This window comes from Podarcis cretensis (genome assembly GCF_951804945.1).
Source record: "Podarcis cretensis genome assembly, chromosome: 8".
Classification (NCBI taxonomy): domain Eukaryota; kingdom Metazoa; phylum Chordata; class Lepidosauria; order Squamata; family Lacertidae; genus Podarcis; species Podarcis cretensis.
Window position 1 is genome coordinate 90,354,182 of NC_137177.1, and position 21,862 is coordinate 90,376,043.

General features: G+C 48.1%; 1 protein-coding gene and 2 long non-coding RNA genes across 5 annotated transcripts in view; 2 read left to right on the forward strand and 1 right to left on the reverse strand.

Annotated features, from left to right (window-relative positions):
* The window catches only part of ADD2 (adducin 2), an 82,119-nt gene extending 74,133 nt beyond the window's left edge, over positions 1 to 7,986 (forward strand). For both annotated transcript variants that reach the window (XM_079987476.1, XM_079987478.1), the window contains one exon: positions 2,618 to 7,986. In XM_079987476.1, coding sequence (XP_079843602.1) covers positions 2,618 to 2,922 — 305 coding nt within the window. In that variant the 3' untranslated portion in view covers positions 2,923 to 7,986. The remainder of the gene's footprint in view (positions 1 to 2,617) is intronic.
* A 7,832-nt stretch (positions 7,987 to 15,818) lies between these two features.
* On the forward strand, positions 15,819 to 21,572 carry LOC307222415. Of its 2 annotated transcripts, XR_013841742.1 has the most exons (4): positions 15,822 to 16,914; positions 17,144 to 17,283; positions 18,384 to 18,520; positions 19,004 to 21,572. It is a non-coding gene; the product is annotated as an uncharacterized lncRNA (long non-coding RNA). The 2 variants fall into 2 exon arrangements; XR_013841741.1 differs by lacking the exon at positions 17,144 to 17,283 and having other exon boundaries at positions 15,819 to 16,914.
* LOC307222413 lies at positions 18,221 to 19,043 on the reverse strand. Its single transcript, XR_013841739.1, has 2 exons — positions 18,923 to 19,043; positions 18,221 to 18,469 (listed from the first exon to the last, which is right to left on the reverse strand). It is a non-coding gene; the product is annotated as an uncharacterized lncRNA (long non-coding RNA).
* Positions 21,573 to 21,862: the final 290 nt, after the last annotated feature.

The following is a 21,862-nucleotide window of genomic DNA, read 5'->3' on the forward strand; positions in this document are numbered from 1 at the left end:
GTGAGCGATGGGTAAATAATAACAACAATAATATAGCAGGGATGGGGGACCTGTGGCAACCATCGTTGTAGTTTGGCCTCTTTTATTGCATCCTGATGAATGTGACGGGAGGATTTGAATTGCCTCTTGAGCAGCCTCTCTGAATTGCCCCCGCCTCCATTTCTGATTCCACTCAGGGGAAGGGAAGGAGGCTGCAGCCTACATTTGTACTGGGGAGATGTAATAAATTTGTACTGAACAGAACTGAATGTTGGACTTTGTTGCAGCTCTCATCATTGTTAAGACTTTTCCTAATGGGCTGGTGGAGTATGGTTGGGGGGGGCTCCCCTACATCATATGCGGTCTGCTGATTAGCAAAGTTTTCTTTGCAATACATTGTGTTTTTGTGGCATATTGCATAAATATTTAGTGTAACATGTAGTACAGAATATGTACAAGAACTGGTGTAGCATAAGAGATCCAGGAACAGACCAGGAAGCCCCTTCTTCTCCACCCCCATCGTTCACTGAGGTTCAGCGCCAAGGGCCTTCTGGCGGTTCCCTCACTGTGAGAAGCGAAGTTACAGGGAACCAGGTAGTGGCGCCCGCCCTGTGGAACGCCCTCCCATCAGATGTCAAAGAAATAAACAACTATATGGCAGCCCTGTTTAGGGAAGTTTTTAATGACTGATGTATTTTTAATCTTTTGCTGGAAGCTGCCCAGAGTGGCTGGGGTAGAAATATTAGTATTAGTATTAGTATTAGTATTAGTATTAGTAGTATTATATTCAAATCTCACATGCGCTGGGAACTTTCTAGGTTCCTTTAGTGCTTGGCCACCATCCCTAAGCCTGAACCCCATGCCATCTGCAATATACCTAACCCCTACCTGCGGGGTTGTTGTAAGGGTTATAGATAATGTGCGCCTATAGATTGCACTTGGAACTCTGTTTAACGCCTATATGCTATTAAACATCTATAGGAAAGAACTAGAGGGCTTAATCTGAAGAGGCTGTATGGGCTGCACGAAGGCCAATAAGCTGAGGAAGGATCTTGGTAAGGTGGAAGCTGTGTGGGTAAGGGTTCCTGGATCTGAGAAATCCCTAGATGGCCTGTTCCGAAGCCTTCCCCCGAAAGGAACAGATGTGCAGCTTGGACCGCAGCTCACTGGGCAAGCAGAAGATCCCAGGTTCAGTCCTCAATGGCAGCTCCTGATAGGGCTGGGAGAGACTCCTGCTTGAAATCCTGGGCAGCTGCTGCCAGTCAGTGCAGGCGGTAGTGAGCTTGATGGGCCAGCAGTTTGACTCAGTATAAGGCACGTTCCTGTCTTCCTCTGTTCCTAGATTCCAAACTGCTGACAGAGACTCACGTGGCTCCACTGCTAGGAGTCCCTATGTCCAGCCCTAGCAGGCCCTCCTACCGCCCTGTGGAGACTAGCCTACCCACGGTAGTTCATGCTGCCTGGATTACTGCTGTGCGCTCCCTCAAAAAGTGGGACAGAATCCTGCTGCGCGTACAGTAGGGTCTTATGACACTGATCATGAAAGCATTGCAGTGTCTGCAGCAGGACCAGTTCAAGATGGCGGCACTTGGACCCAGCTGCTTGAAGAAGCGCCTCTTCTCTCTGCAGCCCCGGCCAGCCCCAGACTTTTGCAGTCTGCAGGAGAGGCTCTTCTCAGTGGCAGCACTCCAAGTGTGGAACTCTCTTCCTCTTGAGACCAGCTTGTCCCTCCCCATCCCAACGTTCATTCAGGCATCCGCTCAAGGGCTCTGCTCAGGCAGGCCTTTGGAGCAGGCACCGTTTGGATAAGGACATGATGGTTCTTGCTGTACAAAGTATTTCAGTAGTTATTTATGTGCTCATTACATTTACAGCCCACCTTTTCTTCCAAGCAGCTCAAGGTGGTGTGTGTGGTTCTCCCTCTCCCCGTTTCATACTCACAACAACCCTGTGGGGTAGGTTAGGCTGAGGGGGTAGTGATTGGCCCAAGGTCGCGCCCAGTGAGCTTCATGGCTGAGCTGGGATTCGAACCCGGCTCTCCCAGGTCAGTTTCCAACTCTAACCACTGCACCACTGCTGGCTCTCCAAAGGAACGACAATCATTATGCATTGTAGTTCTAACCTTTGCTAATGTTACAGTTTTATTGTTAGCCATTCTTAACAATAAAAAGTTATTTATTTTAATACAGTAGTAATATAATAATAATAATAATAATAATAATAATAATAATAATAGTAATAATAATAATAATAATAATAATAATAATAATAATAATAATAATAATTGCATTTTGGTGAGGAAGCAATATTAGTTACTGGCGTTTGTTTTCTTGAATGCACCTTATTCATTCTCTCCATCCCCTCACTCCCAATCGTATTGTCACCCACCTGTTCTAGCCCTTTATTATTGTTTCACACACACACACCCCTGTGCCCCTTTCTGCAGAACAACCCCATGAGGTAGATCAGGATGAGAGACAGGGACTGGCCCCAAGGTCACCCAGTAAGCCTCCTGGCTGAGCAGGTCTCTCCCGTCTATGTCTTGCACTTGAACTACTTGTTTTGCATCACTCCTAGTGCAATCCAAAAACGACATCGGTTGAATCTTCAGCTCTCATTTCTTGTTTCTTTTGGAAAGGTGGCAAGAAGGCAGACGGTGGCCAGGCACCTGCTGAAGCTGACCAGAAGGCGGACGACCCAGGCACGGTGGTGGTGAACGGCAAAGACGATGATCAAAACATAGAGGACCTGCTCAGCAAAGGAATGAGCCAGATGACCACCAATGCAGACACCGACGCCCCTAAGGACAAAACAGAGATGGTCACCAGTGGACCTGTGTCACCCGAGGGCTCCCCTTCCAAGTCTCCTTCAAAGAAGAAAAAGAAATTCCGGGCCCCGTCCTTTCTGAAAAAGAGCAAAAAGAAAGAGAAGACAGAGTCTTGAGGTCCTCTCCTGGATGCTTCTCCCTGCTCTTGTTCCTCCTCCTCTTCTTCTTCTTCCTCCTCCTTTCTCCTCCTTTTCTTCTTCCTCTTGCCTTCCGCTACTCCCTCTGCTCTTGCCACCACAGGGAAAACTCCTCCTTACAGTGGCATCTCTTTGGACGGCGAAAAAGAGAGGCTGAGGACCCCAGAATGTTTTTCCCCCATGGGATTTGCTTGGGAAGGTGAGGAAATGCTTTCTGAGGATTTGTGCGACTACCCTCCTCCCGGCCACGAATCCAAGGATATAACCAAGATAGTCTGTCCTTTTAAATGCTCCCTTTGGGACAGAGAGGGTGCTTGCCACTGAATGCCAGTCACTTCACAGCGCAAACGTCCCAAGCCACGTCAGGCCCATGCGTGGAAGTTTCCCATGGACTGCTTTCTAGTGCACAGCGGGTCACTTTCAGAAATACTGGTGTGCACTGGGGAGAGTGCTGATCCCTTGCTGAAGCAGGGAACCTGCGGAACGGGAGGTTGAACTGGTTTTTTGAATGCTTGATCCAATTGCCGCTATTAATCTCTGACGGAAATTGCTCTGGACTTTAAAGCAGACAAGCTGTTTCGGCTGCCGAGAAGCCCTTGGAGAAGGGTGTGGGATTTCTTGGGCAAGGATCTGACCCAGGAGCCAGCTGAGCACCAGAGACCTCCTTTCCGTACGAACGAGTGACACTAAATGCCTTTGGGGAAGGTGGGCGTTTTAATATAAGGAGTGGCTCCCCCTGCACCAGTGGATTGCCCTGCAGGTGGAACAAGGTTGGGCAGGTACCATTAGGCTGGCAAAGGGGAGAGGACAGAGCTGACCCTGGGGCACAATCCACCAAGAAGCTCTTCCTCATTGGAAGTCGCTGTGAGGTGTACAAGAGGATGGTGAGTCTCTTGCACATCTCATCTTCTTTTTGATGGAGCTTGTGCAGGAGAACTTCTCAATGTACTGGGGGTACCCTGTGGATTTTCTGCCCCAGGCTTCAAAATGAGCAGGGGGCTGGTCCCCGGTTGACAATCCAGGCTAACAAATGGAATCATTTCCCTTGTTTTGAGGACTGTCTACTGGTTCTGGATTGAAACCAGCTTAGATTTCTGGGCTGCAATATCCCCACGCACGCACACGTCTCCTCGGGGGTAGAGCATGTGCTTTGCATGCACGTGATCCTGGGATCAATTTGAGGTGTCTCAGGTGAGAAAAGGACACCAGGTCACAGGGCCAAAGGAGGTCTCTCACCCGATGACGCCTCTGAGATCTGTTGCCAGTTGGAGTGGCTGAAGCTTGGCGAGGTGGATCAGGGACCTGGCTTGATCTAAGGGAGCTTCTTGTCCTTAGATGGTCAGCTGTGGCCACCCAGCAGCTCCATCAGATCTAGAGAGGCCTCTCTGTTCCAGCTGCTGGTAAAGTGCTGATGCCCTAGTGGGAAATAAATCAGATTCTCCCAAGTTCCACCTGCACTACATTAAGGAAAATATGTATTACGATAACTCCATTTCAGCCACATAAGTGCTAGTTTGGTTGTCTGGACTATCAAGACAGCCACAAACACTGCCGATAATGTCACTTGTGTAATCACAATGGATAATACGATGGAAAGCTTACAAAAATACTATTTTCTCACTTACTGCACTATTAAGGGATTTTATCACGCTTGAGGTGTTTTCACAAGTGATTGTAAAATTTGCTGCAGCTGTAAATTGCTTTCGAGAGCCACTTGGATCGGGGTACAGGTTCTGCACAGAAATGGCCTGCCTCTGCTCTCTCTACTGCATTCACATTTAGAAGGGATCTGAGCATCACTCATGATGCTTGGCTGGGACACAGATACAGATTTTCAACAGAAGTTAATTAGAGCTGTTAGTGTTTTCCTTTGTTTGGCTGGATCCAGGGGTGGGGGGCAGTGGCTGGGGACCCACCAAAGAGGTCTGCTGCAATCTTTGTTCCTGCCAGGCAGGGTTGGGGACAGCCAGGTGTAGTCTGGCTACAGTTTCCATCATTCCTGCCCATTGGCAATGCTGGTTGGGGCTGATGGGAGTTGTGGTCCAAGACACCTGGATGCTCCTGCCCTTAAATTCTTCAAGCCATGCTAAGCATTACAGGCACATCATGGCAGTTTCACCTCATCTGAAAATGAAGCTGCTGCTTCTGGTGGAGTGATCAGGACTGAGAAAATTGGGGGGGGGGGGGCTGAGCAGTGCTTAACATTTTCCCTGCCAGTCAGTTAGTTCCCTGTTCCAATCTGAGCCTCCACTCTGGTAGTTGAACATTGTTCTTTGCTCTGCATTTTGAGACTCAGCAAGAAGAAAGAAACATTTGGGGGGGGGTGATTTAAGAAAGGTGAAAACGTTAGGTGGATATGTGAAGCCACTTCTCTTATTGCCCCACCAGAAGTAGGTTAAGAAAAGAACAGTTAGGATTAGGTTACACACAAGTGTAACCCTTCACTAGCACTGGGGCCAAACTAAACACAACACCATTGTACAATTAGCAAAAGTGTGAATGGTGGGGGTTTTTCTGTGGGTGTTGCTGGGGTGCTGTGGGTGGGGGGAACAATCCAGATCAGGATTCTTGGGGGTGTTGCAGGAGACTTTAACACTTCAACCCCTGCCATTTCCCGCTCCAGAACAAATTTGTGTGTTTAGCACTAGAGATGGGGGAAGAAATATGATTCAGTTTGCATTGAAATTCACACTTCCCAATTCACACTTCCCAAAACAATATACAAATTGAAGAACAACTATCCTCCAAATTTTGCATTGCAGTTTTCTGAGAAAGTGGTGTGTACAGTAATGCATCCACAGAAGTAAAGTTGTGCGTACTGTACGTATGCATAGACTAGTAAAAGTAACATACAAATATGTGTTGTGTTTGAAGAAAATATGCTTTGCTAAAATTTGTTATTAGGCAAAATGGCATACAGAAATGTGCGTGTTAGAGGAAATTCACACTAAAATGCTAATGAATTTCCAGCAGGACTTAAAAAATACATTGCAAACTGATGTGGAAATGTGAAGAACTGGATTTAAGATTGGAATAACAGAGAGAAACTGAAATTGACAAGAGTCCCCTATGCATTACCTCTGCCACTGGCCAGTTAGGGAGACTTAAGCAATGGTCTTTTGCTCTCATGTGAACATGCCTATGCAAAGAATCACAAGGGTAATGCAAATCTATTTGGGCACAATCTACGTGCATGTTCTCCTGCACAAGACACACTGAAATGGGCGAGAGCTGCTCACATGGAGTAGATCAGGTCTCTGTGTCACAATACCCAGAAAGCAACACCTTCATAAAGGAACCATCTCCTATCTGAGCCAGAGAAGTTGCATCTTTTATCCCATTTGTTAGAAAGTGGGGAGTGTGTGTCCACACAGGGGGCTCTGCTGGTGCATACAAGTACATTTTGAGAGTAAAATAACCAACCCCATTTCCATAGCTGTCAACCTTCCCTTTTTTTGCAGGAAGTTCCCTTATTCCAGCGCCGCTTCCCGCTGCTATCCCGGATTATTAGATATCCCGTAGACTGTTCCCGGGACATGTGAGGCTGCTGATCCCTTATTTCAAATCTGAAAGTTGACAGCTATGCATTTCTTCTTTTAAACTCACTGAAGGAGAGATTTCACTCTTCTTGTACCTCAAAAATTATACTGGTGCTTTGCATAGAGAAACTCATTTCTCTTGTAATAAGGACCAAATCCTCCCCTTTTCCTCAGTAGACGAAAGGGAATGAATATTTTAGAACTCAGTCATTTTTATAAAGAATAAGTGACTGGAGATGTCCTGCTGTTTTGAAACTACTACAACAAAAGGCTTCTCTGGTTCTGGTGCTTCCACAGACCAGCTAATAACATTAAGCAATGTTCATTATACACAAACGTTGCTTAAATGGTAGGTTGAATGGGCAGTTTATGCAGGAGATCCCTTTGGGAAGGGTTGGGGCCATGTCTCCTCCTTCCTGGGAAGCCCTCCAATTTCTGGGCAACTCACCGGTCCTGCCTGCTGCAGCCTCGATTTCATTTGCCAGGTGTGCATGTCAAAATCATGAAAACTGAAGGTGGCGGAATTACCTGATTGGCCTGAGCTGATAAGTTTGCTATAGCCATTCAATGCAAACAAATGCAAAGTGTGGGGAGCAGCCATAGCTTAGTGGCCAAACATCTGCCTTGCAAGCAGAAGCTCCCAGGTTCAATCCCTGGCATCTTCAGGACTGGGAGAAAGTTCTGCCTGAAACCCTAGAGAGCTGCTGCCAATCAGTGTAGACAATATTGAGCTATAAGGAATCTGTATAGGGCAGCTTCCTATGTAAGCCACAACCAATGCTCTCATATATATCACTCAATGTAATCTTGAACTTATTCATTGCTATATTTGTATCCCAGACCTTTAAACCTCACTGAGAATCTTCCTTTTCCCAGCACTGAAATGGCACCTCCAAAGACCAAGTCGCCAGCTCAGGCAGTGAGTCTGAAGAACGGCTGCTCGATTTCACCCAGGGGGTTGGAACAGGTGACCTATTGGGTCCCTTCCAAGTCTACAATTCTGATTCCAGGCAGTGCAATTTTTCTAGAAAAGGAGATGCTGGAAGCAATGGTGCCCACCTGAGAGGTGCCAGGCCTGAGTTCTGGTGAGTTCCAGCTGGGGGGGAGCCCTGATTCTAGGTGTGTAGTCAGAATCTGGCGGACTGAGGCCACGCAATGCAAACCAAGGTCCAAATTCTCTCCAGGAAAGGCAGTTGCTGTGAAACAGAGCAGATCTGGTCAGGAAAATAATATTTAGGAGCAGAAGCGGACCACCATATAAGCTCTACACTTTACAATTTCCACATGATGTGTGAGGAAGGGGTGGTGGCGACACTGTGTTTGCAGAATGTTGTCAGTGGAGATGTGGGCTGCATATCATTGCTGAGAGGGGCTGAGGGGCTCATGAATGCTATGGAAAGATGCTTGGGGGCTCATATTTTCTCAGAGAGTTTCAGTTGGGAGTCATGCCAGCTACCCTGGAAGGAAACTGCTCTTTTGATTCCAAAGGCCAAAACAACTCTGTTGGCCAAGGACACAAAGAATCCTGTTGCTCTCTAAGGACTGCTACTTTTGCTGCGCCAACAGCTTTCATTGCGTGACACACTCCCTTCAGTATACAGAGGCATGGGCAGAGGAAAGAAAAGTAAGGCTTGCCAAGCACATGGGGAACCATTGCTAAGTGGGGAGGTCATGGCATTCTGCGGTTGCTGCCAGAGGAATTTTCTCTTTTGTTCCCCTCTTCCCCAAGTCTTTAAAGGGACTATAGGGAGAAAAGGGTGGAGATTTATTTCCCTGCTGTTGAGTACGTGGAGGTAGGCTGGTTAAACAGAGGGGCTGAGCAGAGGCAGGGATTCAAGGAGACCACAGGAAGGCTAGAAAATAAGTGCTGAAGCCTTGCAGAGAACACAGAGTGAGGCCAGAAAGGGTGGCTCATTACTCTGGCCCGGTCTCACGAGTTATTCAGCTTTCCCCAGTTGGGAATGCTCCAAATGTTTTGGACTACAGTTCCCAGTCAGAACAAGTGTGCTGGCTGGAGCTGATGGGAGTTGTGGTCTAAAATATCTGGAGGGCACCCAGTTGGAGAAGGTGGAATGAGAGCCCCTCACAGCCAACTGGGATAGCTCAGGTGGCAGAACATGAGACTCTTAACCTCAGGGCTGTGGCTTCCAGCCCCACACTGGGTAAAAGATTCCTGCATTGAAGGAGGTTGGACTAGAGGACCTTCCTGATCCCTTCCAACTCTACAAATCTATGATTTTGTGAACTGGAGGCTGTTGCATCTGGAAAGCAAGAACCACCTGAGAGCCCAGTTTGCCAGCACATTGGGAAGCAGGCCCAGCCCATCCATCCTTCTTGTGAAGGGAATGCCCTGGATGCATTCGGGGTTTGTCCTGGGTACATTCCTGATGAAATGTGCCCCCATTTATTTGAACACAGCAAGCTCTGAGCAATCAAAGATTATCAAGTCCCAATTCTTATTTTTTAAAATAATATTTAGAAGAGAAGTTAGCGGAGAACAGACTCCCACTCTCACTCTGTAATTACACAATATTCACTTAGTAATTATTCATTTATAACTGTGCATCTGATCATAAGAGCACTTATTCCATGTAAGCAGCAAGCCATAAGCAAATGCTGAATTATTATGAAGCAAGGCTGTCATCATCACCATCCTCATGCAGCTGATCTGTGGGCATTCACTCCCTAAGGAGGAAAAGTGGTTTTCCTAGGGTGTAAAAGTAGCAGTTTTGTGATGGCCCTGGCCGGGTTTACAATGGAAGATTGGGAGACAATGGATATATTGTGTGGTGCAGCTAGGCAGCTTTTGAAAGAACGGCATTTTGGCTCCTTCTTCCACCCCACCAAATTTACTAGGAGAGCCTATTGTCTTCTTTCAGCCTAGCCATGGTTACTGATTGCAGGGGCTGGACTAGAGGACCGTTACGGGCCCCTCCAACCTTTATGATTCTATGTGGGCGTCAGCTTGTAGCCTGCTCCCAGAGAGGGGCTGCACCTCCCAGGCTTTCATTCCCCTCTAGTTTTCAACCAGCAATCAACAACTCCTAAACTTGGTGCAGAGGTGGAAGAGTCAAGAAGGTGAGGCCAACTCTGCTGAGCTGCAAGACTTGCCCGGGGCGGAGGGAGTCTTTGAGGTGAGCCGCTCACAGGTTACTACTATTAGGTCAGAAGCTAGCCCTGACTTGTCCCCCTTTAGCAGCCAGTGCATCCAGTTTAGGGATGGTGTGTGTATGCTACTCTCATCTGCCCACCACACCCAGGATTCCTAGGATGCTTCGGTTCTGGGGCCAATACCACATTTTACAGCTGGAAAGTGTGACCGCAAAATATACATAGCAGAATTTGGTCCCGCGGCCATCTCAGGAGAGTTACACGTAGCGAGACTGAGTGTCTGGATATAGTACCAGTTTCGTGGAAGAGCAAGGGAAAGGAGCAAAGGCAGCAATAGGCGCCTCCCAATCGGTAAAGTCACAATTCCCACTCTGGGACTCCACAGTAACGCCTTAGGATTTTGCCCACTGCCACACACTGACATTAACAGCAGCCCTGATCACGGCTGGCCCATGCCCTTGTCGATTGGCAGGGCAGGGGTCCACCAAGCCCAGCCCCAGATTCAGTGGAATCCCCGACTCCCCTCCACACACTGCAGATCTCCAAGCTGCCTCTCTCCCCACCAAAAAGGGATTGGGGCCAGGCCTGGCCCAGATTAGCCAGAAGCAGAGGTCACAATAACGCTCTGTGTTATCAGTCGGGCTGCAAAAACTTCAGTGTCTGTGTCTGACAATCGTTGCTTCAAAATGCTATTTAATGTTGCCCTCTGTAAATAAAGCCCCCGTGTTTGGCCTTTGACTGATATTGTGAAGTCTGCCTTTGAGGTTCTGATGTAAATAATCTTTCTCTGGCAACTTAAGACTCTTCTCTTTATGCGTTATGACACAAAAGCCTCTACTTTTCTTTCTTTCTTTTCTGTACCTGCCACTATTTCAACCATTGGGGCAGCTCAGACTGGCAATTTGGTTTGTTTATCCTTTGCAATTTTATATCTTCCTTTTTGTATTGTACTTTGGTTTTTAAACCTTTGAATACTTGCTGTCTTCAAGAGAGTTTGACGAGTCAGCAGCTGACCCCTTCCCAACGGTGCCGCCTTCTGCTAATGCTGCATGTTCCTCCGTACAGATGGTGGTAGAGGCTCTTCTTCTTGACCTAATGAATAGTACCGTATGAAAGCGACTGAGCTGAGTCAGGCGAGAGGCCTGGGCTGTCATTGGGTTGCCAAGCAAGATACGACTGCTAAATATCTGCATCTGAAACTCCTTAAACAGCTTTTGTCTCCTTTGATTGCTCTTAAAAAATACACAAAAAGCAAAAAACAGCAAATGCAAATAAACTTTCACCTGAACACTGAAAGCATTTTTGGAAATCTGTTTTTACTATGAACCAGCACATGTTATTGTTGTAAACAAAAATTGCCCTTTTTCCCTTATGGGGTATCCAAGAGCCCATATAGAGTCCTTACATAGGTTCCCTATTGGTAGGAGAAAATAACAGAGGCCAACCAGAGAATATTGAGAAGCCAAGCAACTAGTAAGGTTGATCTTTATTGATCTGTTGCAACAGGGTGCTCCCCTCACTCACAGGAAAGAAGGAGGAACCCAGAACAATGGCACACAAGGCCTTAATAAAGACTTTTGAAATTGCCACCCTGTAGATCAAGACACGGGTGGCACTGTAGGTCAAACCACACAGCCTAGGACTTGCTGATCAGAAGGTCGGTGGTTTGAATTCCCGTGACGGGGTGAGCTCCCATTGCTCGGTCCCTGCTCCTGCCAGTCTAGCAGTTCGAAAGCACGTCAAAGTGCAAGTAGATAAATAGGTAACGCTCCAGTGGGAAGGTAAATGGCGTTTCCATGCGCTGCTCTGGCTCTCCAGAAGAGGCTTAGTCATGCTAGCCACATGACCCAGAAGCTGTGCGCCGGCTCCCTCGGCCAATAAAGCGAGATGAGCATCAACCCCAGAGTCAGTCACAACTGGACCTAATGGTCAGGGGTCCCTTTACCTTTACCTAGATCAAGACCACCCCCAGAAACATCATACATACATCACAGAAGGAGTGTAACCTAAGACCACCCCTCAGATACATCATACCTACATCACAGAAAAGGCGGTCTAAAACAGAAATTTGAATGTTGTTTTTCTCCTGCCATTGTTTATCTCCTGTCTGGCAGGTTACTTGACTGGATTTCCTGGGGAGCCTGGCCACTCTTTTGTAATGATAAATACCATATTTTTCACCCTATAGGACGCACCGGCCCATAGGACGCACCTAGTTTTTTGGGGGGGAAATCAAGGAAAAAATTTTTATTTTCCCCCCAAGTTTGCGCAGCCATCCCCAAGCTAGAAGAGGGAGACGGAGTGCTTCGTCTCCCTCTTCTGCCTTCAGGGACAGCCTCTCTAGCCTCCGTGGGGGAGCGGCTTGCCCCGCTGTCCCCCAAGCTCATGGGGCTGGCGATGGGGAGAAGCAAGCTTGCTTCTCCCCGCCCCCCGCCAGCCTCCAGATCAGGTCCGGGAATAGCAGGGTGGCGGCGCTGCGCCTCCCTGCTGTCCCCCGAGCTTGTGGGCTGCAGGCTGCTGCCTGCAAACCTTGCGAGCCCGCGGGACCCCCACAGACATATTCAAATCTGGCCTGGGACTGCATTAAGACCCCTAAGCGATGAAAATACCATAGTGCCCCCATATGTCATGCAAAACAGAAGCATGAAATTTTAAAACTACAAAACCCCATAGATTTATTGCCACATATGACAGGAATTTATTTTCTTGCCTTATTTGAATCTACACTGCTAGGTCATCCCTGGGTTTAGGTGGGGATAAGTACTATAGGGACGCAGGTGGCGCTGTGGGTTAAAGCCTCAGTGCCTAGGACTTGCCGATCGAAAGGTCGGCGGTTCGAATCCCTGCGGCGGGGTGCGCTCCTGCTGCTTGGTCCCAGCACCTGCCAACCTAGCAGTTCGAAAGCACCTCCGGGTGCAAGTAGATAAATAGGGACCGCTTACCAGCGGGAAGGTAAACGGCGTTTCCGTGTGCGGCTCTGGCTCGCCAGAGCAGCGATGTCACGCTGGCCACGTGACCCGGAAGTGTCTCCGGACAGCGCTGGCCCCTGGCCTCTTAAGTGAGATGGGCGCACAACCCCAGAGTCTGTCAAGACTGGCCCGTACGGGCAGGGGTACCTTTACCTTTACCTTTAAGTACTATAAAGAGAAGAGAAAAATGAGGCAAGAGTGTGAAATCTTAAGGAAGTCGAACAAAGCTCTGAGTTTCCCTGTAATAGACTGCTTCAGTGTTTGTTAAGAATTAGACATTTGATACTTAAAAAACAAACAAAAGCTCATTTTTGGGCGACCCTGCTTTGCTGGTGCCCTAAGCACGTTCTTCATCTGCCAGCTGGGAAATCCAGCACTGCTTACACCCAGTGAGAAAAGGAAGCTAACCAGCGGGGGGGATCACCAAGATCCTCACACGCCAGATATAAGCAATACAGCTTGCAAACAAAGGGATAGCTCAGTCCGTAGCATGAGTCTCCCAGGGTTGTTGGGCAAAAAGATTCTTGCGCTGCAGGGGGCTGGAAGGCCACATGTTGATTGATTTATTTACTTACAGATTTTATAATCTGCCCTTTGAAGAAATATAGCAAGAGGGAAAATAAAGATGGGAGAATCAAGAAAAGATCCATAAAACATCAAGGAATATAAATCATACTGATTGGTTAAAATCATGTTGTCCGTTTAAACAAAGTTTTCTAAAGATTTCTGAAGGAAAGGAGGTCTGATCCTTGACAAACCTCTAGTAGCAGGGAGTTCCACAGGGCTTGGCCTGTCACACTATAGTGTACATCCCTAGTGAAGACTAGTTGAAACTCAGGGGTGCTGGGAACCACCAGAGGTTCTCAGTGATTGAGGTGATGCATAAGGAATCAGGGTGTCCCTGAGATAATTGGGGTCCTAGTCGTTTGGGGCTTTTCTTTGATTCTATGATTCTAAGAGCCTTCTTCCCTGGGAGTTCCCTTGGGGGTTCCCCTGCTTCTCTGCATCCAGCCAGTCCATGACACCACTGCATTACAGCTTCCATCAGCTGCAAAACTCCTACAGGTCACGGGGCTGCGGGAAGACGGAATTAAGAGGAAGAAAGATGCCGCACAGCACACGATGTTTGGAAGCTGTCAAGCAGGCAGAGCTTAGGTTTTTGCGTGGAAAACAGAAGAGGACAGATAGGGGTCCCGCCTTTAGGGAGCCCTTTGAAGCGTCAAAGGTAAAAGATGGGGGAAATCCTGTTAGGTCATTTAGTTCATCCCCCTGGGCTCCCGGCAGAACAGTCTGCGGTGCTGTCTCCTGGGCTTCACGCCTAAAATAATTTAGGTCCAGCCTTAATACAAAAATACGGATCTTCTTTATGCAAAGGACTAATCTTCCAGCGGGGCCTTCCTCCTCCGCACCGCTGCCATGGGAGGCATTTAACAAGCCGGCAAATTATAAACAGAATAAATTCAGTTCTCCTGAGATCATAGGGGAAACAGGCAGGATGGGGAATGGAGGGAGATTGCATATTGCATCAGTTGCACGAAGGTTTCAAGGGATGAGTGAGCGGCAGGTTCTGTTGGGGCTTGAACCAAATCCTAGATCATGGGTAGGTGAACTAAGGCCCAGGGGCAGGATCCGGCCCAATCGCCTTCTAAATCCAACCCACGGACGGTCCAGGAATCAACATGTTTCTATATGAGTAGAATGTATCCTTTTATTTAAAATGCATCTCTGGGTTATTTGTGGGGCATAGGAATTCGTTCATCCCCTCTCCCCCCAAAAAATATAGTCCGGCCCCCCACAGGGTCTAAGGGACAGTGGACCGGCCCCCTGCTGAAAAGGTTTGCTGACCCCTTGATCCCAGATCAAATAGGAAATTTTGCCTTAAAAGCCTGGATGTTAGATTAGAAATATCCCAGGGGCAAAAGAGAAGATCACATGTACACTTTGGAGAAGGCATGCCTTTAAAAAAGAAGAAGAAAAAGGGAAAGTAGCAGATATTTTTCCTCCAAACAAAGGTAACTAATTTGGGTGGGGGGGCAAGTGTGCCGAAGGTCAGGTCCAAAACATGGGAGGCTCCAGGCAGGATTTTCTGCCATAGCAAAGTCTAAGGAGAGGCAGTGTGGTGCAGTGGCTAGAGTGCTGGACTGTGACCTGGGAGACCAGGGTTCAAATCCCCACTCGGCCATTAAGGGTGTGTCAATCAGTGCCTGCCAGAGTAACCTACCTCGGTGTTGTTGTGGGGATTAAAGGAGGAGGGAGAGAGCCATCTGTGCCACCTTGGGCTCCTCGGAGAAAAAGGCGGGATATAAATGCCATCAAATAAGCAGCCTTGGAGCATTTCCCGTGCTTCTCCTTCTGGCCTCCCTCCCAGGGCTGTTGTGCGAATGAAAAAGGAAGGGCTCGGGGGGGGGGCTGGCAGTCGCTGCCTCTCAGCCTGGCCTCCCTCCCGGGGCTGTTGGGAGGAAGCGCCATGGAATGAACAAGGGGGGGAAGGAAGGCTCTGGGCAGTTTCCATGCCAACCAGGGAGCTTCTCCAGGCAGGGCTTGGTGCGGCTGGAGCTGCTGAGGCTGCGCAGGGCCTTCTCCTCCCTCTTCCTCCTCCTCCTCCTCCCTCCCGCATCAGCCTCTGACCACCTGCACCTGCACACCCGGGAGGAGGGAAAACAGCACTTTTGCCTCTTCTCGCCACCCGTACGTAGCTCAGAAGCCGCGCCGCGTTGGCTTTTGGGAAACGCAGTCCTCCCTGTCATTCATTTCCGTTCTCTGGGGGGAAGAATAGAGGGCAGGCACTACGAGTCCCAGAAGGCAGTGGGCGAGCCGGCTCCAACCCCTCTTTCCTTTCTCACGCGCCCGCTCCGAGGCCTCCCCATTGGCCGGCTCTTCCGACTCGGTATCTGGGCGAAGCCCGGGTCCTGTCAGCCAATGGGAGGCGAGAGTCGGGCGCGGGGGGCGTGGCAGGGCGGGGGGCCGTTGGCAGTTGGCCGTTGCTTCCAGATCTCGGCTGTTGCCCCCGAGCCCGGGACCCGAGAAACAGAGCCGGAGCCTCGTCGCCGCTCCCTCCTCGCCTCCTGGGGATGAAGACGTGTATTGCATGGCCCTTGAGGGGTCCTCTGTAGGATCTGGTGTGTCTCCATAGCCTCTCCCTTTCAGCCAGGGACCCCCGAGCCCGTCACCCTGCAAAACAGAGCCAGAGCCTCTTCGTCACTCCCTCCTCGCGCCCTTTCGGCCCCAGAATGAGGCGTCCCACTCGCAACAGGAAAGACTGATGATCCCTGCCACCAAGTGGACATACTTCTCTATGGAGCTAGAAAGGGAGGCTCCGACCTCCAGGCTCCCAGAGGCAAAGTTAGGAGGTTCTGGGAGGCCTCGCATTGCAGTTCTACAAAAGAAGGCCACCCTGCACTAGTTAGCTCGGTTGGTTAGAGCGTGGTGCTGATAGTGCCAAGGTTGCAGGTTTGATCTTCCTAACGGCCACCTGCATTTCAGGGGGTTGGACTAGAGGACCTTTAGGATTCCATCTAATTCTGCAGGTCTGTGATTCTAACATCTCTAAGGGGGACACACATCTTGCATCTCCAGCTAAAAAGAGCTAGATGAGCAGCTTACGATTAACTCCATGTGGTCATATTCCGGGTGCACGTAACTGTTGCTGCACCTCCTCCCCCCAACGGGTCTTTAGCAGTGACTACTGACCTGCATTTACTACTGACGCTGTGCCTTGGATTTCAACCTCTTTATTTGGCTAAGTACTGGTGCAGTGGTTGATCAGCTTGCAGTCTCTTTGTATTGTGCTAATTGTTGCCACCCACCCACTCCTTGAGTCCTGGCTGGGCCCTTCAAATCCAGAGAGAAGCTGGGGTTATGCCAAAGCAGCCAGCCCACATTGATAGGTAGTGAATTACATACGATAGGATGTTCCAGCCCTGAATGACAGAAGTGTGGAAACTTGCTCTGATTGCCTTCTGAAGAGTTTAGGAACAAGGCAGCAAAAATTACGCTTGTCCTCCTCTCTGGTCCTCTCCCTGGTCTTTGGTTCTGTGTTGTGATTGATCCTGTTCTAGCCACTGAAACATGGCTTGGAATAAGACTTGTCAACTTCATGATTGTCTAAGAAATGGTAGGGAGGAGCATAGGCTAATTGCTCATGGAATTATAAAGCTTTATCAAGTACCTCCAACGCCATTAAAAATCTGTTTGGTATACAAATAATTGAGCTTCTTATAAAAGTGTTGAGTATAGTCAGGCAGCTGATGTGATAACGGGGGTCTATAAAAAGACTATTAATCTTTGGTCTGTGGTGTAACCCTGCAGGACTCTTCAACCAAGCGTTCGGCCCCTGTCTCCGGATGGGAAGAGTAAGTCCAAGGTGCAGGGTTCTTGGTGTTGGGCAGGGTTATCCTTGGGCCTTCTCAAGTCTGGGCTGGTTTGTTTTTCTTCATTAAGAGTTTTTTCCTGGGCTGCTTAAGCTTTTCTTTCTTTGGTGCTGCTTTCATTTCCTCTTTTGGGAGGGGAAGCTTCAGTTTGGGAAGTGCTTTGTAAGAACAACTTGGGACGTTTTTCTGATCTTGTCTGCTCAATTTCTAGGAATTTCCAAAGAGAGGAATTTTTCAGCAAGACACCTGCTGAAAGTTCAGAAAGGGGAAGTGAAGGCAAAGGTGCCTGCAGCTGCTGCTCCTGCCCCAATGGATGCCTGGAAAAGTACAGGACAAGTGCCTGGGCAGCAGGTCGGTACAAAGATAAGAAGAAGTTTATTAGCTTTTGAAGACTTCTTTGAAAGGAGTAGCTGAACCCAGAAGGGCATGTTTTCTTGGTAATGTCTAGCCACAACTCCCAGTCATGCTCTTCAAGAGGCATCACATAGAAGGGGTACAAACCCTTTGTTCATTCTTTGTGATCTGTGCCACAGGCCTCTGTTGGCAAGAAATGGCAAGCTCTCAGAGGGGGGGAAAGTATTGTATTGTTAGCCTTCGCCAATTTAAAGTGGCACCTATGGGGATGGAGACATCCATGTGTTTGAAGACTCAAAAGGTGAAAGGGATCGGTTTTAAAATCACTGAAGAATGCCTAGTATTTGACGACTTGCCTAGTAGCCCCAGGCAACCAGGAATTTCATGCAGGTGACTGAGCAGCCAGCTCACTTGATTTCTTGGCTAGCTGTAAAGGAAGAGTAGTCTTGTCTCATCTGCAGTCAGCACAGAAACACAGTGGACTATCAGAGTGTCTCTCCTCCACCATCCTTCATGGAAGAAGGCACTTTTTTGATGCGTTTCCATGCTGACTTTGGAGGAGGGGGCAAAACAATTATTGCAGGCTAGTAACTTTTTGACATTTGTAAGGCTGGCTGAAGAAGTACCCTTCTTCAAGGCCAAGTCTCCCCTTTGTGTACAAAATGGATGCAGCAGGTGGAAGGAGAACTGCTGCTGCATCCTTGTTGAGCTCCTTTTGTCCTGGCAGGAGTACAGCTATGGGGCTGGGGCCCTGTGCTGTAGGATCACCCTATACGAGTTATTAGAGGGTTGAGTTGTTATGTCACCAGAGAAATGGATGGTTTTCAACCCTTGCACAAAGCAGACACAAATGCCTAGACAAGGGCTGGGATCTAAGAAATACCCATGCTTAGATGTATGTCTATAATGTGTTTGTGTTGAAAAAGGTTCTAAATTTATATAGATATATAATAATTTTATTAAATTTTCAATAACAAAAATAAAAAACAACAACAACAACCACAAACAATACTTGAAGCCTTTCCATCTCACTAGCTTCCTGATCTGGTTAAGCCTTGGTCCAGAAGTCAGTTTGACACCTGCTTACTCACATCTAGGTTCAATGTTGAGAGACGTACTTCAACGGGAAGCTGGTACAGCTCTTTCCTGCTCACAGGTCTTTGAGGAGTCAATCCAGCCATGGCTACGGGAGAGAAATAATCATCATCATATGGAAGAACCACCATTAATCCAGGTTTGCAAATTCATAAAGCTTGGGCTACTAGTTTGATGAATCATGCCTGGACCATAGAGGGGACAAATTGCAAAAAGGGTTGTTTTGTAAAGGAGAAAGTTTGCTGCTATTTGTTTTACTACATTATTATTATTATTATTATTATTATTATTATTATTATTTTATACCCTACCTTTTTCCCTGAAAGGGACTGAAGGCAGCTTATAAACAAAATAAGAAATAAAGATATAGAAAAAAGAAGGCATTAATTTTTTTTAAAACATTAGTAGAATTAGATATTAATTGGCTCTTGAGTTGTTTTTGTTTTATTAAGCATTTTGTGTTCTGATTTTGTATTTTTATGTTGTGATCTGTCATTTGTGTTTTTATATGATAAATGTAATAATACAACCTACACCTCACCACAGCCATAGCAACGGAATGCAGGGAGCATCCTTAGACCAAGCCCAGCCATTGATCCTCCAACCTTGGTGTCGTCTACAGATGATAATTGGCAGTTGGCCCTCTGGGGCTTCAGACAGAGTATTTTCCCAGCCCCACCTGGAGATGCTGAGGACTGAACCTGGGACCTTGTGGATCCAAAGCAGATGCTCTTTTGTTCTACTTCTGGAGCACCTTGGGGTCCCCATGCCTGGTTATTGGACTCCAACTACTCCTGACTGTTGGCCATGCTGACTGGGGCCAGTGGCAGCACACCTGGAGAAGGACGCATTCTTCAACTCTATTTCTTTTCAAAGAATGAAAACCTTTTTGCAGCCCGTAGCCAGAATGAAGGCAAGATATTCTTTGAAGTTGGGGAAAGAGCCACAGGGGTGGTGGTTGTGGTGAAACTTTATTTCTATACCACCTGTCCATTACCCAGGTGAGGGAACACCTTTTTAAATGACACACATACCAAGAGAATCAAGAATATACACCCAGGGTCTCTGGTTGTTACATCCTTGTGATGGGCCAAGTATCTCTGGCAGCATTATTCGTAGCTTACACGGCTCAGCCTTTTTGCCCTCAATTTTTTTTTATCTGGCCACAGTTCCAGGCTGTACTGACAAGCCATTTCCCTCCGTTCAGATCCCTAGAAGCAGAAGGTCCAGTTACCTGCATCTCTGTTGCTCGCATGGGGCTCCCATCTCTCAGCTTCGTCAGCTTCTGGGAGGGCAGAGAGAAGACCTTCATGATGCTTTTCTCCACCAGCTCCGATCTAACCTGTGCGTTCAGAGGTGGCTGCAAGGCACTGAAGAGAAATGAGAAAGAAGAGGAGGGGAAATGATCCAAAGCTCGCAGAAAAAGTGCCAATTCAGCAGCTGTGGAGCATAATTATGGAACCAGGCGGTAGGAAAGCAGGGCTGAGAATTTTACCAGAAAACAAAATGCAAAGATCAGTCACCAAAGTGACCTCTACAAAGGGTCACTGACAAGGAGGCCACCCGTGTATGTGCCTTCAGACAATTTGACAACTCTGTCACTAGGTTAAGAGGGCACTTTAATATGTCAGGACTGCTGTGATTTAGAGATGCCTTCTTACAGGGAGGAGTGTGGGTGGAGAATGTATTGGGCTGGTCCTGGGAGACACCTGCAAGGAATTCAGAGGTGGTCTCAAGGCACTGAAGAGCAAAGAGAAAGAAGGGGGGAGGAAATGATCAGCACCCAGCAGTCCATAAACCCGGTGAGGAAATGTGCACTGTGTCTGGCCAAGAGGTATAATTTCAGGGTATGGCAAGGGAGGTGCCAGGAATAGGTGGGGCAGTGACAAGCTGTAGGGAGACTAGAAGTACCTCCCTGTACTTACGTCATGCGGATTATGGTTTCCGTCGCTTGGTGTAAGATTGCGAATGATGCCAGCGGCTCCTCTTCAATAACTTCCTGTTGTGGGGAAGCACACAGCATGTCAGAACTGGAGACCCCATCCCTGCCTCCACCACACCAAGCCCTGAGCTGTGCCCTCTCTCCAGCCCAGCCCACTTGACACCTTCTTTGCAACTGGCAAGTGGGTCCTCCTAGGGAAGAGTGTACTAGAAGTACCTCCCCGTACTTACGTCAGGTGGGTGACTGCGTCCATGGCTTGCCGGAGCAGAGAAACTGCGAAGCTCCCCAGGGGCTCCTCTTCAATAATTTCCTGTTGTGGGGAAGTACAGGGTACAATTTCAGGGTATGGCAAGGGAGGTGCCAGGAATATGTGGGGCAGTGACCGTACTTACGTCAGGTGGGTGATGGTCTCCATGGCTTGCTTTAGGGCGGTGACTGAGAAGCCCCCCTGGGGCTCCTCTTCAATAATATCCTGTTGTGGGAAAGCACACAGCATGTCAGAACTGGAGACCCCATCGCTGCCACCACCACACCAAGCCCTGAATTGTGCTCTCTCTCCAGCCCAGCCCACTTGACAACTAGGGGAGAAGAGTGGGCCTCCTGGATCTGGGAATAAGATCCATCTTTCACCTGCACAGAGCTCTCCCTCTCCCTCTCCCTGCCTGTGGCTCCCAGCAACTGATCTTCAGAAACACTGCTGCCTTCCGCTGTGGAGGTAGAACAGGGTCCTGAGGCACCCTGGACCGAAGATGCTCAGGGCTTTGTAAAAAAAATTATTTACTTACTATGAGGCAGGTACTCGGCTCCACTTTATGGGGGAAGATGACATCTTCCCCCTGAAGCGCTTTGCTTATTAGAATTGTCGCCTTCATAAAAATGCTCTTCACTGCCTCGTCCTAAAAGGAGAAGGGATCTTATAAATATTGAGGCACCCAATCATAGAGCAGAGAGGCAGGTAATTTCACTCTCATGAATAATGGATTTTCCATGATCAGCATTTGTTGTTTGGAATCCATTATTATTGGAAACTGAACTTGGTTATCACTGGTTCCTCATTCATATAAAAGTGGGTTTTTTTGGGAGGGTGTTGTATGTTCACTAGGCATTTGGACACCTCTTTAGCTATTGTCAGCAAATTTTTCATGGTGGTTTCTGAGACCAAGGAGCAGTTTTTGTCCATGCATGGATGCAATGGGATGCCATTTGGAATCAGGACTCATAAATACACTGATTTAAACCACTGATTTTTCCAGTGTCTTAGAATTCTCAAGTGACTCTAGGTACTAGGATAGTTTAACATACAGTGGTACCTCGGTTTTTGAACAGCTTAGTTCAGGAACTACTTGAAATTTGAACGCTGCAAACCCAGAAGTAGGTGTTCCGGTTTGCGAACTTTTTTCGGAATCTGAACTGTTCGTTTTGAGTGTGACACTTCCTTTTTCCGTGCCACACTTCCGTTTTGAGTGCCCCCTCTCCTGCTTGCACGGAGTAGGAGCTGGATGGGGCCTCTCCTGGTGAGGTGCAGGCTCCGTCACACTT